The sequence below is a fragment of the Cetorhinus maximus genome, chromosome 1 (genome assembly GCF_964194155.1).
Source record: "Cetorhinus maximus chromosome 1, sCetMax3.hap1.1, whole genome shotgun sequence".
Taxonomy (NCBI): Eukaryota; Metazoa; Chordata; class Chondrichthyes; order Lamniformes; family Cetorhinidae; genus Cetorhinus; species Cetorhinus maximus.
The window spans coordinates 171,783,497-171,799,063 of NC_135879.1; the positions used below are offsets into that span (position 1 = coordinate 171,783,497).

At 42.2% G+C, this 15,567-nt stretch overlaps 1 protein-coding gene across 3 annotated transcripts in view; it reads right to left on the reverse strand.

Annotated features, from left to right (window-relative positions):
- LOC144685460 (integrin alpha-2-like) overlaps positions 1-15,567 on the reverse strand; it is a 171,291-nt gene that overhangs the window by 47,452 nt on the left and 108,272 nt on the right. For all 3 annotated transcript variants that reach the window (XM_078549998.1, XM_078549990.1, XM_078550007.1), the window contains 3 exons: positions 11,368-11,533; positions 9,406-9,485; positions 5,330-5,468 (listed from right to left, as the gene is read on the reverse strand). In XM_078549998.1, coding sequence (XP_078406124.1) covers positions 5,330-5,468; positions 9,406-9,485; positions 11,368-11,533 — 385 coding nt within the window. The remainder of the gene's footprint in view (positions 1-5,329; positions 5,469-9,405; positions 9,486-11,367; positions 11,534-15,567) is intronic.

Below are 15,567 nucleotides of genomic sequence, written 5' to 3' on the forward strand. Positions count from 1 at the left end.
TAGGATGTAAAATACAAGTCATATATCATCAGTGAAAATATTGTTGCAAAGTCAATAAATGGTTTATAAAGTATATAAATAACATATACTAAATATACATAGATTAAATTCTTAATTTGAGCTTTAAATATTTAATTTATGCATCACTATAAAACCTAATACTACATTTGTCTAATAAGCAGGGTGAGGGGGATCTGCATACTTGCAAATTATTAGAATTGCTTTCTTTGCCTCTCTCAGCTTTGGTACTAGTTAGAATGAATGTACTTGAAACCTGCTTAATCTGCCCTTATCACAATCCACCCATAATTGCAGTTTCAGTTTATTAGTTTTGTCAGGGCTTTGGACATGGAAGAGGGCATGGATATATAGTGGCTGGAACCTGAGAGGCCTAGATAGCAGTGCTTCCCAAAGGATCTTTTGGCTTCTGTCCAAAAAACTGCCTGCCAAAAGACTCTAGGACTGAGCACGTCAGTAAGGGGTGCGTGAGGAGACAGGCAAATACAACAGAGACCGAGTGAGTAGCAAACTAAGTAGGTTCACATGGTAAGTCCTGGTAAGTCCTTTTCAGGTTTAACTATAGATTAAGAATCAAGATCTGACATAAGTAAGTTAGGCTAGCTTGTTAAGTAGAGAATTGCCTGGAGTGGCAGTTATCTGTCAATCACCTGAAAGCAGTCGATTCAAGTGGTGTTAATTACTGTAGCAGGAAGCTAAACTAGCTAGTGAATCATCAGAGGGTCTATAAAAGAGACAGGCTTTTCAAACAGCACAGTCAGTAAGGGATGCACCGTAGGTTAGGAGCATGGAGGCAGAAAGGGAATGGGTGATCGTCAGGTAGTCCAAGAGAACCAGGCAGGTAATGCAGGAGTCCCCTGGCATCCCGCTCACTACTTGGTTTTCTATTTTGGATACTGGTGAGAGTGTTTGTTCATCAGAGGATTGCAGTCAGAGCCAAGTTTGTGGCACCACGAGTGGCTCAGCTGGACAGGTGGGGAAGAAGAAGAAAGGAAGAGCAATAGCGATAGGGGATTCATTAGTTAGGGGGACAGACAGGAGGTTCTGCAGCAGTAACCGTGACTCCAGGATGATATGTTGCCTCCCTAGTGCCAGGGTCAAGGATGTCACAGAGTGGCTGCAGGACATTCTTCTGGGGGAAGGTGAACAGCCAGAGGTCGTGGTCCACATTGGTACCAATGACTTAGGTAGGAAGGGGGACGTGGTCCTGCAGGCAGAATTTAGGGATCTAGGTAGAAAATTGGTTAGCAGGATCTCAAAAGTAGTGATCTCCAGATTACTCCCAGTGCCACGCGCAAGTGAATACAAAAACAGGAGGATAAAGCAGATGAAAGCGTGGCTGGAAAGATGGTGCAGGAGGGAGGACTTTAGATTCCTGAGACACCGGGACTGGCTCTGGGGGAGATGGCACCTGTACAACCAGATGGGTTGCACCTGAACAGAACCAGGACTGAGTTCCTTGCGGGATGTTTTGCTAGTGCTGTTGGGGTGGTTTTAAACTAACTCAGCAGGGGTCTAAGGAACAGGAGAGAATATTACAGAGTAATACCAAGATGCACAAAATATTGGGAGAGACAGATAGCACTAGAATAGAGAATAGTAAGTTAATAGGTGGAGTTGGAGTAAGGGAGAAAGCAATGAAAGTGAATCAGGGTTATTGTGCATGTATGTGAATGCACAGTGTGTAGTAAATAAGATTGAGGAGTTACAGACGCAGATTGCCATGTGGAAATATAATGTTGCGGCGATAACAGAGACCTGGCTCAAGGGAGGGCAGGACTGGGTGTTAAATATTCTTGGGTTCAAGGTGTTCAGGAAAGATAGGGCAGGAAGAAAAGGAGGAGGGGTGGCGGTATTGATTTAGGAAAGCATTTAAGTGCTGGAGAAAGAGGATGTCCCAGAGGGTTCAAGGACAGAATCAATTTGGCTAGAGCTAAGGAATGAAAAAGGTGCAATTACATTGCTCAGTGTAGTCTATAGGTCACCAAATAGTAGAAAGGATGTAGAGGAACAAATCTTCAGGGAAATTACAGAGAGGAGCAAACATTATAGAGTAGTTATAATGGGGGACTTTAATTACCCGAATATAGACTGGGATAGTAGTAGTGTAAAGGGCAGAGAGGGACAAGAGTTCCTAGTGTATGCTTAGGAGAATTTTCTACAGCAGTATGGTGTGTCCAGTCTAATAAGAAAGGACACACTGCTGGACCTGGTTCTTGGAAATGAGGTGGGCCAAGAAGATCAAGTGTCAGTGGGGGAACATTTAGGAGTCAGTATTATAAGGTTTAGGATGATGGTAGAAAAGGACAATGGGCAATCCAGAGTAAGAATAACTGGGGGAGAGCTGACTTCAATAGGGCAAGAACAGAGCTGGACTGCATAGACTGGAGCTAAAGGTTGGCGGGAAAAAACTGTAGCTGAACAATGGGCTATGTTCAAAGATGAAGTGGTTTGGGCACAGTCAAGTTATATTCCCTCAAAAGGGAAAGGTAAATTAAACAAAACGAGAGCTCCCTGAATGAAAAAGGAGATAGAAATTAATATAAAGAAGAAAAAGTGTGCTTATGACAGGTGTCAGGTAGAAAATACAATTGAAAACCCAGCTGAATACAGAGGATTCAGAAGACAGGTGAAGAAGCAAATAAGAGAAGCAATGAGGAATTATGAGAAAAGACTGGCAGCCAACATATAGGGGAATCTCAAATTTTCTATAGGCACATAATTAGCAAAAGGGTGGTAAAAGGAGTATGGCTGATTAGGGACTAAAGAGGGGATTTACACATGGAGGCAGGGGGCATGGTTGAGGTGTTAAATGAATACTTTGCCAAAGAAGCAGATGCTACCCAAGCCATGGTGACCATGGTGACAGAGGAAACTGTCACTAGATCGATTCAAAATTGATAAAGAGGGGGATATTGGGATAAAATGTCAGTAGTTAAAGTTCACAAGGCACTGGGGCCAGATGAGATGCATCCAAGGATATTGAAGGAAGAGAGAGTAGAAATTGCAGGGGCACTGGCCATCATCATTCAGTCTTCCCTAGACTCAGGGGAGGTGCCACAGGACTGGGGAATTGCAAACATTACACCCTTGTTCAAAATAGGTTGTAAGGATATGCCCAGCAATTACAGACCAGTCAGTTTAACTTCAGTGATGGGGAAGCTTCTAGAAATAATTATTTGGGATAAAATTAATAGTCACATGGAAAAATGTGGGTCGATTAGGAAGAGCCAGCATGGATTCCCTAAGGGAAAATTGTGTTTAACTAACTTGCTGGAGTTTTTTGAAGAGATAACAGAGTGAGCTGATGAGGATAATGCTGTTGATGTGGTGTACATGGACTTCCAAAAGAGTAGATACAGTGCCACACAACAGACTTGTGAGAAAAGTTATAACTCATGGAATAAAAGGGACAGTAGCAACGTAGATACAAAATTGGCTGCAAAATAGGAAACAGCGAGTAATGGTTAATGGATATTTTTCGGGCTGGAGGAGGTTTGTAGTGGAGTTCCTCAGAGGTCAGTATTGGCACCCTTGCTTTTCCTGATATATATTAATGATCTAGATCTTGGTGTGCAGGGGACAATTTCAAAGTTTGCAGATGATACAAAACTTGGAAGCATTGTAAACTGAGGGGGAAAGTATAGAACTTCAAAAGGACATAGACATGTTAGTGGAGTGGGCAGATAGGTGGCAGATGAAGTTCAATGCAGAGAAGTGTGAGCTGATTCATTTTGTTAGGAAGAACATGGAGAGACAATATAAAAGAAGGGTTACAACTCTAAAGGGTGTACAGGAGCAGAGGGACATGGGTGTATATGTGCAGTTTGAGAGAGTGGCTAATAAAGCATACAGTCTCCTGGGATTTATTAATAAGGGAATAGAGTACAGGAGCAAGGAGGTTAAGTTGAACTTATATAGGACACAGTTAGACCTCAGCTGGAGTATTGTGTACAGTTCTGGGTGCCACACTTTAGGAAGAATGTGAATGCATTGGAGAGAGTGCAGAAGAGGTTTACAAAAAAGGGATGAGAAACTTCAGTTCTGAAGGTAGATTGGAGAAGTTGGGACTGTTCTCCTTGGAGAGGAGAAGGCTAAGAGGAGATTTGATAATGATGTTCAAAATCATGAGGGGGTTGGACAGAGTAGATAGGGAGAAACTGCTCCTGCTTGTAAAACGATCGATAACGCGAGGGCACAGATTTAAAGTGATTTGCAAAAGAAACAAATGCGATGTGAGAAAAATCTTTCTCACACAGCGAGTAGTTAGGGTTTGGAATACATTGCCTGGAAGTGTGGTGGAGGCAGGTTCAATCGAGGGATTCAAGAGGGCATTAGACGGTTATTTAAATAGAAACAATGTGTAGGGTTATGGGGAAAAGGCAGGAGAATGGCACAAAGTCATAATGCTTATTCGGAGAGCCGATGCAGACACAATGGGCTGAATGGCCTCCTTCTGCACCATAACAATTCTGTGATTCTGCCCTACTGTCTCTGTAAGAAAAGGGGACTTATACTCTCTGGTCTTTACTTTCTGTCTTTGACAGGTGTATATCCATACAATCCATGCAACCTCTCTCATTCTTTAATCAGAGATTCTTCTGGAAGCCCTACAAAATAAGGATTCTCAAATGAGCAGCTCAGGTGGGTGGGCGGCGAAATGTGCAGAATGGCTAATTGTCCCCTGCCTTTCTCATTATCATGGCAACCATAAACACTCCAGGAGCCTACTTGGGAGGTAACCCCAGAAATCTGTGGGCGAGATAAAGGAATGGAGAAGACTAGCATCATGGCTATAAGACCACTTTTCTTCTTTGCACCTGGAACAGACCATTGCCCAGGTACATCAGACTGAGAAATTGCTCCATTGTGCAAAAAAAAGTTAAGTTCTAAGTAATTACTGAAATGAACAAAGTGCGGGTCACAGTAATTCCAAATCAAACCAATTGGAGGTCAGTAAAACAAGTTTGGGAATGACTTTTATCCTGTCCATTATTCCTTGGGGAATATCTGCATTCAGCTTAACAAAGATCCATGGCATCTTGCCAGAGGAACTCAGTATTTGTGAGTTTTCAAGTGTAAGCCTTCATTCCACTGTTATATGATTCAACATGTTGATGCTTATTGTCATCCTATTTATGACTGGCAATGGTCTAGGGGCTTCTAAACTTGATAGGAAACTTTGCTCATTATTTATAGTAGCATATAAATTGTAAAACCAATTTGTTTGCCCTGAAGTCAAATCAATGATTCAGAAGGTGACTGTGACAACCGTGATGTTATAATGTGTGGGAATGAGGTTAAAGCTTACCTAAGTATGAGCTGTCATTTCTATCTTGCAAAATGTCTTGAAAAACTTTCCTGGCAAAAATGATAGTCTTGCGAGATGATTTATGGACAGTTGTGCCTGTCCAATCATAAGCTCCTACAGCTCCCAACATCAGCAAGTCCTGAAAAAAGGATGTTTATCTTGAATAAAGTTCACAACTAGGAAACTACTCAATGCATCGAACACTGGGTGGCATTACATTATCATCACACTCTTCTTAAGGTGTTGCATTGGATTTATCTTTTTAAGTTTTTGTTCTGATCAAGCTGAGGGATATTATTGCTGCAAAGTAGAACACTTTTCCATTTTCTGTCTCCAGTGACTGCACCTGGCTGTCCCAGGATAAGTATTGCAAAGTAAAGTTTCCTTTATCCACCTCAACTTCAGAAGAATATCTCTTACTGCACCACAGTTTTCCATTCTTTAACCAAACTTTAACATTTCTGAGTGGGATTGGCCATTTAATGCCAAACATTTTTAATTAGGAGTTGTACATACTGTACAACCTCTAGTAAATATATTCAGACTGTTGAAATGCATTTTGCAGCTCAAGCAGAACTTTCATTCTATTACTGTATTCAGAGTTATATTCAGTCCCAAAAATTGAACAGAAGTGAGCCAACTCAATGCACGTTCCAGTCTCTCTAGTTGTTAGGGATTTACCAAGGTTCCTTCGAGAACACTTTCCAAATCCACGGCCACTACCATCTAGAAGTGCAAGGGCAGCAGATAGATGGAATCACCACCACCACCACCTGGAAGTTCCCCTCCAAGTCACTCACCATCATGAATTAGAAATATATCGCTGTTCCTTCACTGTCACTGGGTCAAAATCCTGCAGCTCCCTCCCTAGCAGCACTGTGGGTGTACCTACACCACATGGACTGCAGCGGTTCAAGAAGGCAGCTCACCACCACCTTCTCAAGGGCAACTAGGGATGGATACTAAGTGCTGGCTCAGCCAGCGGAAGCCCACGTCCCATGAATGAATAAAAAAAAAGGAGTCACCTGGTGAGGCAGCCTGGTTTGTCCTTTTTTAATCTTGAAAATTCAGGAGTAAAAATGTCTTCATCAACGAGCTTGCAACATGTATTTTCCAGAACAAGACAATCATGTAAATTATGAACTATTCTTTTACTTATAACATGTAAAAGTGCACTATTCTTTTCAACTGTACTTTCCTTGGATGAATTTGTGAATGCATAACTAAGTTAGTGAATGCCGTAGCATTAGGTTTTGGTATGAGTGCATAAACGATCCTCTTCCTTTATTTAAATACACAAAAAGCTTGCTGCTGGTTATTCAAATTGTTCACACACTCAGGGGTTAAAATATGCCCACACATCTTTCTCTCAAAAGCTTACTGATTACAGACACCTGGGAAAGGAATAAGAGTTCTCTCTCACCGCACCCATAGAAAGGATTCATTTTCTTTAGTATTCAATTATTCAATTTGATTATATGCATCTGTTGACTCTTCTCTATGTGCTATTAGTCAAGCCTCGATGTGGTTATTGAGAAACAGAAACTAAACTGAAAGCAAGAAGCTGGAAGTATGAGAGTGCAGACATTTAAAAAAGCACGTAAATAAAACTCCAATTACACACATTGAAACAGCTAGATGTGTGATCTCTGCATATCTGAGGCACAAAACATAACAATTGGTGACAAGATAGAGAATATTTAAATTTACTGGTTCCAGCAACTTTATTTTCTTCACTGGGTTGTCCACCCATAATGTAGGATCAATGGACTTTGGGGTTCAAGATCTATTTGCTCGCTATGGGGATGGACAGTCCGGATGTAGCATCAACTCGCAAGAAGGTAATACTTGTACATTGTCTCGGAACACAAGGCCAGTGAATATTTGAACAGCTCACAGAAGACACAACTACATTTGATACATTGGTAAGTGTTCTTGAAGGATACTTTGGACTAAAGAGAAGTGTGATAATCTAATGATATACATTCCGCCAGATGTCAGGGAAATGGTGAGCCCATAAAACAGGATGAAAAAGCATTGTGGCAATTGCCTTCCACATGTAAATTTGGCATACTAACTAATGAACTCATTCGTACAATTGAAAAGACTTTAATTCCATTAATTAAGGAATGCCTTCTCATGGAGGATGATGATTTAACCTTGGAAAAAGCCAAGCCTTGTCAGTCCAAATTGGATCTGACATGTTAGATTCCAAGAGTTTCACAGAAAAGCATCCTTAGACTGAAGGTTGCAGTCACAACCAGTTCATGTGCAAGGGTTACAGACAAAAGAGACCTCAGCAGTATCATTAACACATGCTCCATTATAGTCAGACATCTTCAAAAATGTTCCCAAATTGTGGAGGTGCTCATTGATTCACAACACCATGTCTAGCGTAACTCATGCTTAAAGCGGAATCACTTTGTAAAGGTGTGCATGTCATCAAAGAAGACGATTTGATCAGTTTGACATGTGGAGGAATCTAATCCTAAAGAGTCAGGTACAGCGTGTGTACACCAATATGGACAGTAAAGCACCAGGTCATTTTATGAAATATTCAGTCAAGATTGCAAGCATCTCACTGTCGCTCATCATTGTGCTCTGAACGTATCTGTATTGAGTGACAAACTCAATCATGGTTACTCTTCACAGCTTTCTTTCACTTCTACAACAGTCACTCTACAAACTTTCGATTACTTGATTATTCTGGTTTTGGAAACCATAGCAATTCCAGTGCACAACAAAAACATCACCATAGACTGGTTCATATTCTATGTAGCCAAAGCCTTATGTGGTAAACCTACTTAATAAGCTTGGCTTCAAACTTAAACAGCCCACTAGAGCACACATTAACATGACTGATGACACAGACTATGTACAATACCATCCTTCCTTATTGACCGGATTTGGAGAGATTAAGCTCCTCATATCAACACATCAGTTCCACCGGTTTCACAAAATTTGACATGGTTGCCATTTGTGACGTGCTGAAGAGTCACAGGAACTGAAACAAGGGAGGGACATCGACGGAGTGACTGACCGGAGACTCCACCTCCCTGCAAGGTTATTCAGAGACTTGGTGATGTATATATCAAGGGGAACAGTACTATTTTAGGGAACTGTCTCAAACAGACTAATTTGGAGATGTTTTACCATTTTGGGGAACTGCTTTGAACAGACCAATTTGAGTTTGCCATTTGTACTATAATAAAGTGTATATTAAAAGAAAGGAAGAAAGACAAAAATGTTTTTTGCTTCCTTTTTTCTTAGTAAAGTTATTTTTCTCTCCTTTTTATTAATAATTGTTTAATGAATTGCTGTTTTTATACATTACTTGGTATTGAGTCACTCATTCCTGTTATGTCCAGAGTACGGCTCCGAGTCTAAGTGAAATGCCGCAAGGGACTCTCACGCCCCTACACCACCAAAGTAGATTGAGCGGTTGCTCAGTACCAACACTTACCTGTTGGACAACAATACGAAGTGGAATGCTGGACACTTGATAATGAGCAAACCAAGATATTGTAAGGACAATGATTATGAGGAGACATTTATTTTTTCAATGAGTGACTACGGTGTTGATTATCCACCACATTGAACTGATCACGTAGGACCACAACCTTAAGTTTGTCATCAACAACCTTCATATCTCAAAGACTATTTCTGTACTTCGAGAAAATGGACACGCTGAACACTATGAAATGGCTTAATATACACACATTTATTGTTTATGATGTTTTAACTTAAATAAGAAATTTTAGTTTTTCAGGTGGAAAATATGTAGTATTCAATTGTTCGGTGTTTGATAATGTGTGTCTGTTGATTCTTCTCTGTTCTGTGTGCACTATTAGTCAAGTGTGGTTATAGAGAAACAGAAACTAATCTGAAAGCAAGAAGCCAGAAAGATGGGAGTGCAGACATCTTAAAAGCTTTTGCAAATAAAGTTCTGTTTAGACAGAAAAACTGGTGTGTCATCTCTGCATATCTCCAAGGCATAAAACACAACACTTCCTGTGCTAATTCTTCACCTTGATGATTATGACATAAAATGAAAACCACACAGAGAAAGTAAATACCTGGCTGGGGACAAAGTGTGCACTGAATCCAACTTGTGCCATTTCCAATAGGAACGTATCTTCATTTTTATTGCTTGTCCCTCGAAGGATAAAATATAAAACTATGAAACATGCTATATACAAAATATAGAAATCTAATATAATGTTACTTCTGCCATACCTTTGATTAATTTTTATCAGTTGGAAGGCAACTAGCCAGATTTCCTGGCCCTTAAAATAACATTGGCACCATAATACCGTCTTAAGATGAAATCATGGATGATGCCTAGAAAGCGTGAATTTGTGCTTAAGGTAACATGCCAGCTACATATTTGTAAAATAGAATCATTGTTTCAATGTGATGAATTTTAAGGATCTCTGAATTAAGTTCAGTTTGGAAACAAAGTCAAGAAACCCTGACACCAAAGCAAAATATTGCAGATACAGGAAATCTGAAAGAAATACAGAAAATGCTGGAAATATATATAGCTGGTCTGGCAGCACCATTTCAGGTTGTGACTTTTCATCAGACTGTTTTGTCGGAATCAATTCTGATGAAAGGCCATGGCCCGAAATGTTAACCGTGTTTTTCTCTCTCCACAGATGCTGCCAGACCTGTTGTGTATTTCCAGCACATTCTATGTTTATTACTGAAGAAATCCTGAAACCTGCAGAATCGACTGTTTCCAATGCTTGACCAGTCTACAACACGGGGGTATAAATATATAATGAAATGAAAGAAATTTAAGCCAGGGAACAGGAAAAGCTTTTACAAAGAGGATTGTAAGGCAATGGAATATACTGCTAGAGTTAGTATTGAAGCAGAGGTCATAAGCATCATTTAAGGTTATGTCAGATAGATGGTTGAAGGAAATGGGAATAAAAAAATAGGGGGTTAGAATAGGCTGATGGGATTAAAACTACTGAAGATACAAACCAAACCAACACAGACTGGCAGAGCAACTACTCACAACACGTTTAAAGAGAAAAGCCCTAGCATTGGGACCACGCCACCATTCTGAGGATCTGGAGCACTGTACAGGAGCTCTGACAGCAATATGTACCTATAACTTCAGGTGTGCTTTTCAGGGCTATAATACATAGAATTACAAAACAAAGACGGATTGATAAAAGCAAAATACTGTGGATGCTGGGAATCTGAAATAAAAATAGAAAATGTTGGAAAAACTCAGCAGGTCTGGCAGCATCTGTGGAGAGAGAAACAGAGTTAACATTTCGAGACCATATGACTCTTCAGAGCTGCTCTGAAGAAAGGTCATATGGACTCGAAACGTTAACTCTGTTTCTCTTGCCACAGATGCTGCCAGACCTGCTGAGTTTGTCCAGAATTTTCTGTTTTAATACAAAGATAGTCTGTCTGTCTCAACCAGTTTGTGTTGGTTTGTACCTTCAGCTTGAGGAGTAGTTTTAATCCCATGAGCCTATTCTAACCCCCTATTGTTTTATTCCCATTTCCTTCAACCATCTATCTAACATAAACTTAAATGTTGATTATGATCTCTGCTTCAAAACTAACTCTAGCAGTATATTCCATTGCCCTACAATACATATTGTAAAAGTTTTTTCCTGCTCTCTGTCTTAAATTTCTTTCATTTTATTATATATTTATATCCCCTTCCTGTAGACTGGTCAAGCATTGGAAACAGTCTGTTTTCCTCTGAAATATCCATCATAATTTTAAACACATTAAACAAACCATCCTCTAATGTCTTCTGTTCTAATGAAAACAACCACAATTTCGCAAGTCTATTTTGGCAACTATCTCCTCATTCACAGACAGTATCATGTAGAATCTGGGCTGTACCCTTCCTGTTGCCTCACCCTCCTTCCTATAGTCCCAAAACTGCACACTGTATCATTATAGCAGCCCTTTGGATGGATTAATTGTTTGAAATTCATCATTAGGGTAAAATAAAATTATAAGAACACAATACTTTGAAGAAACCAGAAAGAAAGATTTACCTTCAATACTAAAGATACGTTCTCGGAGAGCACTAGCTATTTCCATCAAAGCAGCTTCTGAGGATACGTTGAAAAAATGCTTCTCTTTTGGATCACTTGCAATGGACTTGATTTCATTAATCAAGTTTTCTGGGTTTATGTTGTTTCTAGTGTAATATCCAAGAACCTATGAAATAGAAAATAAATTGAATTCTATTACATGGAAGTACATTAAATATTTTTGTCAACTGTTCCAATTTTATTCAATTGTTCACATTCACAAATTTAGTTTGCCTGGGATGTTAACTTGATTCAATCGTGATGCCCTCATATCTGAGTTAAGAGATAATAGGCTAAAAATTGGATAGGCTATTAATGGGTGTTGGGATTGTGATCTTCAATTAAGCCTATTGACGGTAATCCAAGTAGCATACAAACTTAATACTCCTCAGTTTCATGATAGTGGCCTGTACCCAATGTTAAATACACAGCTAAATGTCTGCATGCTCAGCTGGGGGGCCTGTGTTCATGTGAGGCTAGCACCAGTTAAAACTGGCCCGTGTTTCTTAAAAGGGAGGTGCATTCTGGCTGTGGAATCTCATTCACCTGGCTGGGAAACATTTGTGTAACAGGAATATACTGAAGTAGAGGCTCAAAAGGCCAGAGAGAGAGAGAGTTCCTAAGTTCTCCAAAGCAGCACTGGAAACATAGTGCAGGAGGGGAGGAAGAGAGAGAGAGAGAGAGCGAGAGCGAGAGCAAGATGTTCTATCTTCAGGGGCCCAGGAAGTTCTCCAAGACAGACACTGTAAAGGCAGTGGGAGCAGATAGCTACAGAGGTCAATGCCAGGAAGTTGGACCTGGATTCAGCTAATCAAGAAGCTCAGTGACCTCAAACGAATGGTCGAGGTCAGTGAATTCATTTTTAAATGCCACGTCCTACCAACTACACCAACAACCTCAGTGCACTGCTCGATGCAGTAGATCTCCATCACTCACCCATCAACAATCTTTAGCAACCAGGGCTCATGTTTAACATTCAGATGCTCCACCTCACCCTCAAATATTTAGCACTGATGCAAACATCACACCTAAGCTATTCAGCAATTACAGGCACATCACCAAAAAACATACTTACTAGCATTCTCTCCTCGTTCTTTCAGGGCAAAGTGGCACCTAATAGGAGGGAGCAGCAAAGAAGCAGCAAAGCTACATCTTCTCACTCCTTCAGAGGAGTTAGTACTTAGCATTACTGGCATGGGCATCACTGAGAACAGTCGCTGAAGTCTTCAGGATGATGGTATGTTCCTACTTTATGCACTTTCTGAAATCCCATTTCACCCATATCCCACAATCTTGTATAATGTATAAAGCTGCAGATGGTGTAACCATGCTCCTCTTCCTTCCCACCCACACAACTGCACATCTGTATGTGGTGAGTCCCAGGCATGTGTTGGCTGACACTTCCAAGCAGCTCCAAGGGAGTGCTGCATAGTTGTAGGTTGTCCACTGCATCAGAGCAGGGGTCACATTTTTCTGGATCAGCCTACATTGCCTGGCAGAACAACCCAAGGTCGCAAGTCCAAAACCTACAAGGCACAAGTCAGGAGTGTGATGGAATACTCTCCACTTGCCTGGATGAGTGCAGCTCCAACAACACTCAAGAAGCTTGATATCATCCTGGACAAAGAAGCCCACTTGATTGGCACCCCGGCCAGAAACATTTACTCCCTCCACCACCGACACACAGTGGCAGCAGTGTGTACCATCTACAACATGCATTGCAGAAACTCACTAAGGCTCCTTAAACAGCACCATCCAAACCCACGACCGCTACCAAGGTCAAGGGCAGCAGACACATGGGAACACCACCACCTGTAATTTCCCCTCCAAGCCACCCACCATCCTGACTTGGAACTATATCACCGTTCCTTCATTGTCACTGGGTCAAAATCCTCCCTAACAGCACTGTGGGTGTACCTACACCACATGGGCTGCAGTGGTTCAAGGCGGCAGCTCACCACCACCTTCTCAAAGTCAATAAATACTGGCTTAGCCAGCAACGCCCACATGCCATGAATGAATTAAAAAAAAGTCAAGAAGGCAGCATTCCAACAGCTCAAGGCTGATACACAAAGGCAAATCCGGAAGATAAAGGACAAGTGGTGGGAAGAGAAAGCCCCAGAGATCCAACAATATACTGACCGTCATGACTTGCCAAGCTGTTTTGAAGCTACCAGGGCCATCCATAGACCAAAGTCAAATGGACAAAATTCCCTTCACTCACAGAATAGTGTCTCTTAACGGTGACAATGTCATCCTCAATACTGGAAAGAACATTTCCAACAATCCTCAACTGTGAATCCACAGTGGCAGTTGATACTCTCTAGTACCCTGTTCACTGGTGAACCACCAATGATGGGAGAGCTGCAACAAGCAGACAGATGACAAACAACAAAGCCTGTGACCCTGATTGTATCACACCTGAGGTCTTCGAAGTGTTTTGCTTACATCAAGACTCCATGTCCTCACCCAATGGATTTGAGAGGAAAAGAACTTCCTCACAACACTGCCCCCAACCTGACTTCAGGAATGTGACAATTGTAATTATCTTCATGAAGGGAGATAAACCATGCTGTAGAAACAATCAAGCTATTTTCCTTTTGTCCACAGCAAGGAATTTCCTTATATGTATTCTCCTGATTTTCCTACTTAACGTGGCTGAGCAAATCCTCCCAGAGACAGTGTGGCTTTAGACATTCCAGAAGAACCGCTGACATGGTCTTTATTGCCAGACAAATCCAAGAAAAATGTCAAGGAGAACACCGGGAACTTTTCATTGCATTTATCGACCTGACCAAAGCATTTGACTCATTAAATCGCAAGGATCTCTGGATTGTACTCCAGAGATTTGGATGTCCAAGAACCTTCAACACAATCCTACAATTGCTTCATGATGATACACTGCAACTGTCTTGAGTAGGAGATCTGAAATAGATGTGTTGAAAATCCTGACTGGGGTCAAGCAAGGCTGTGTGATAGTCCCCATACTATTTCAATCTACCTGACAGTGGCTATTCACCTCTTCAAAGATCAACTGCCCTCTGGTGTGAGTATTAAATACTGCTTACTATGCCAAAACTAAACTGACTACCATAGATATACAGGGCTGTAACTCCCTTGGAGTGGCAATCAGCGTCAGATTGCCACTCCGTGCCCACTTACCTACGCCAAATTTCTTCTGTGTCTGTCTTATCCGACCTTCCGACTCAGGCCAGGGGAGATCCAGGCAGCGCAACTGTCTCTGAAATCCAGCATCGTCAAATTGAAGAAGGACACGCCCCCTTTTTTAAGGCACTAGCAGCCGTAAAGCAGGTAAGCTTAAAGGTCCGATTGAAATTGACAGGCCAGGGAGAAGGTAAGTGGATAGGATTTGGGAGGTGGAGGTATTTGGAGGTCAGGTGGGGATAGGGGGAAGGTTTGGGACATCAGGAGGGAGATCGGATATTCGGAAAGGTTGGGGTGTGTCGGACATAAGGGAGATGGTGGTTGCGGGGGGGGCAGACCTTCAGGATGGTGGAGGGTCAGATATTCGGTGGGGGAATTGGTTTGGGGGCTGGGGGGGTGCGGAAATCAGGATGGTGTGGGGAGGTCGGACACTCGGGAGTTGATGGTGGGGGGGGTGGACCTTTGGGAGTGGTTGGGGGGTCGGACATTCAGGGGGTGTGGGGTGTCGAACATTGGGAGGGGGTGGGGAGTTCGGGCATTCGGGAGTTGATGGTGGGGGGGGTGGACCTTTGGGAGTGGTTGGGGGGTCGGACATTCAGGGGGTGTGGGGTGTCGAACATTGGGAGGGGGTGGGGAGGTCGGACATTCGGGAGTTGATGGTGGGGCGGGTGGACCTTTGGGAGTGGTTGGGGGGTCGGACATTCAGGGGGTGTGGGGTGTCGAACATTGGGAGGGGGTGGGGAGTTCGGACATCAGGAGGGGGTGGGGAACTTGGACATTCGGGAGGGGGTGGAGGATTGGACATTAGGGGCGTGTGGGGGAGTCAGACATTCAGGGGTGGGGGCTAGAGGGGACGGACATTCGGGAGGGGGTGGGGGGGACAGATACTAGGGTGGTGTGGGGGGCTGGGGTTTGTTGGACATTCGGGTGGGGGGGTGTCAGATATTTGGGAGGGGGTGGGGGAGTTGGACATTCGCAAGAGGTGGGGTGAGTCCC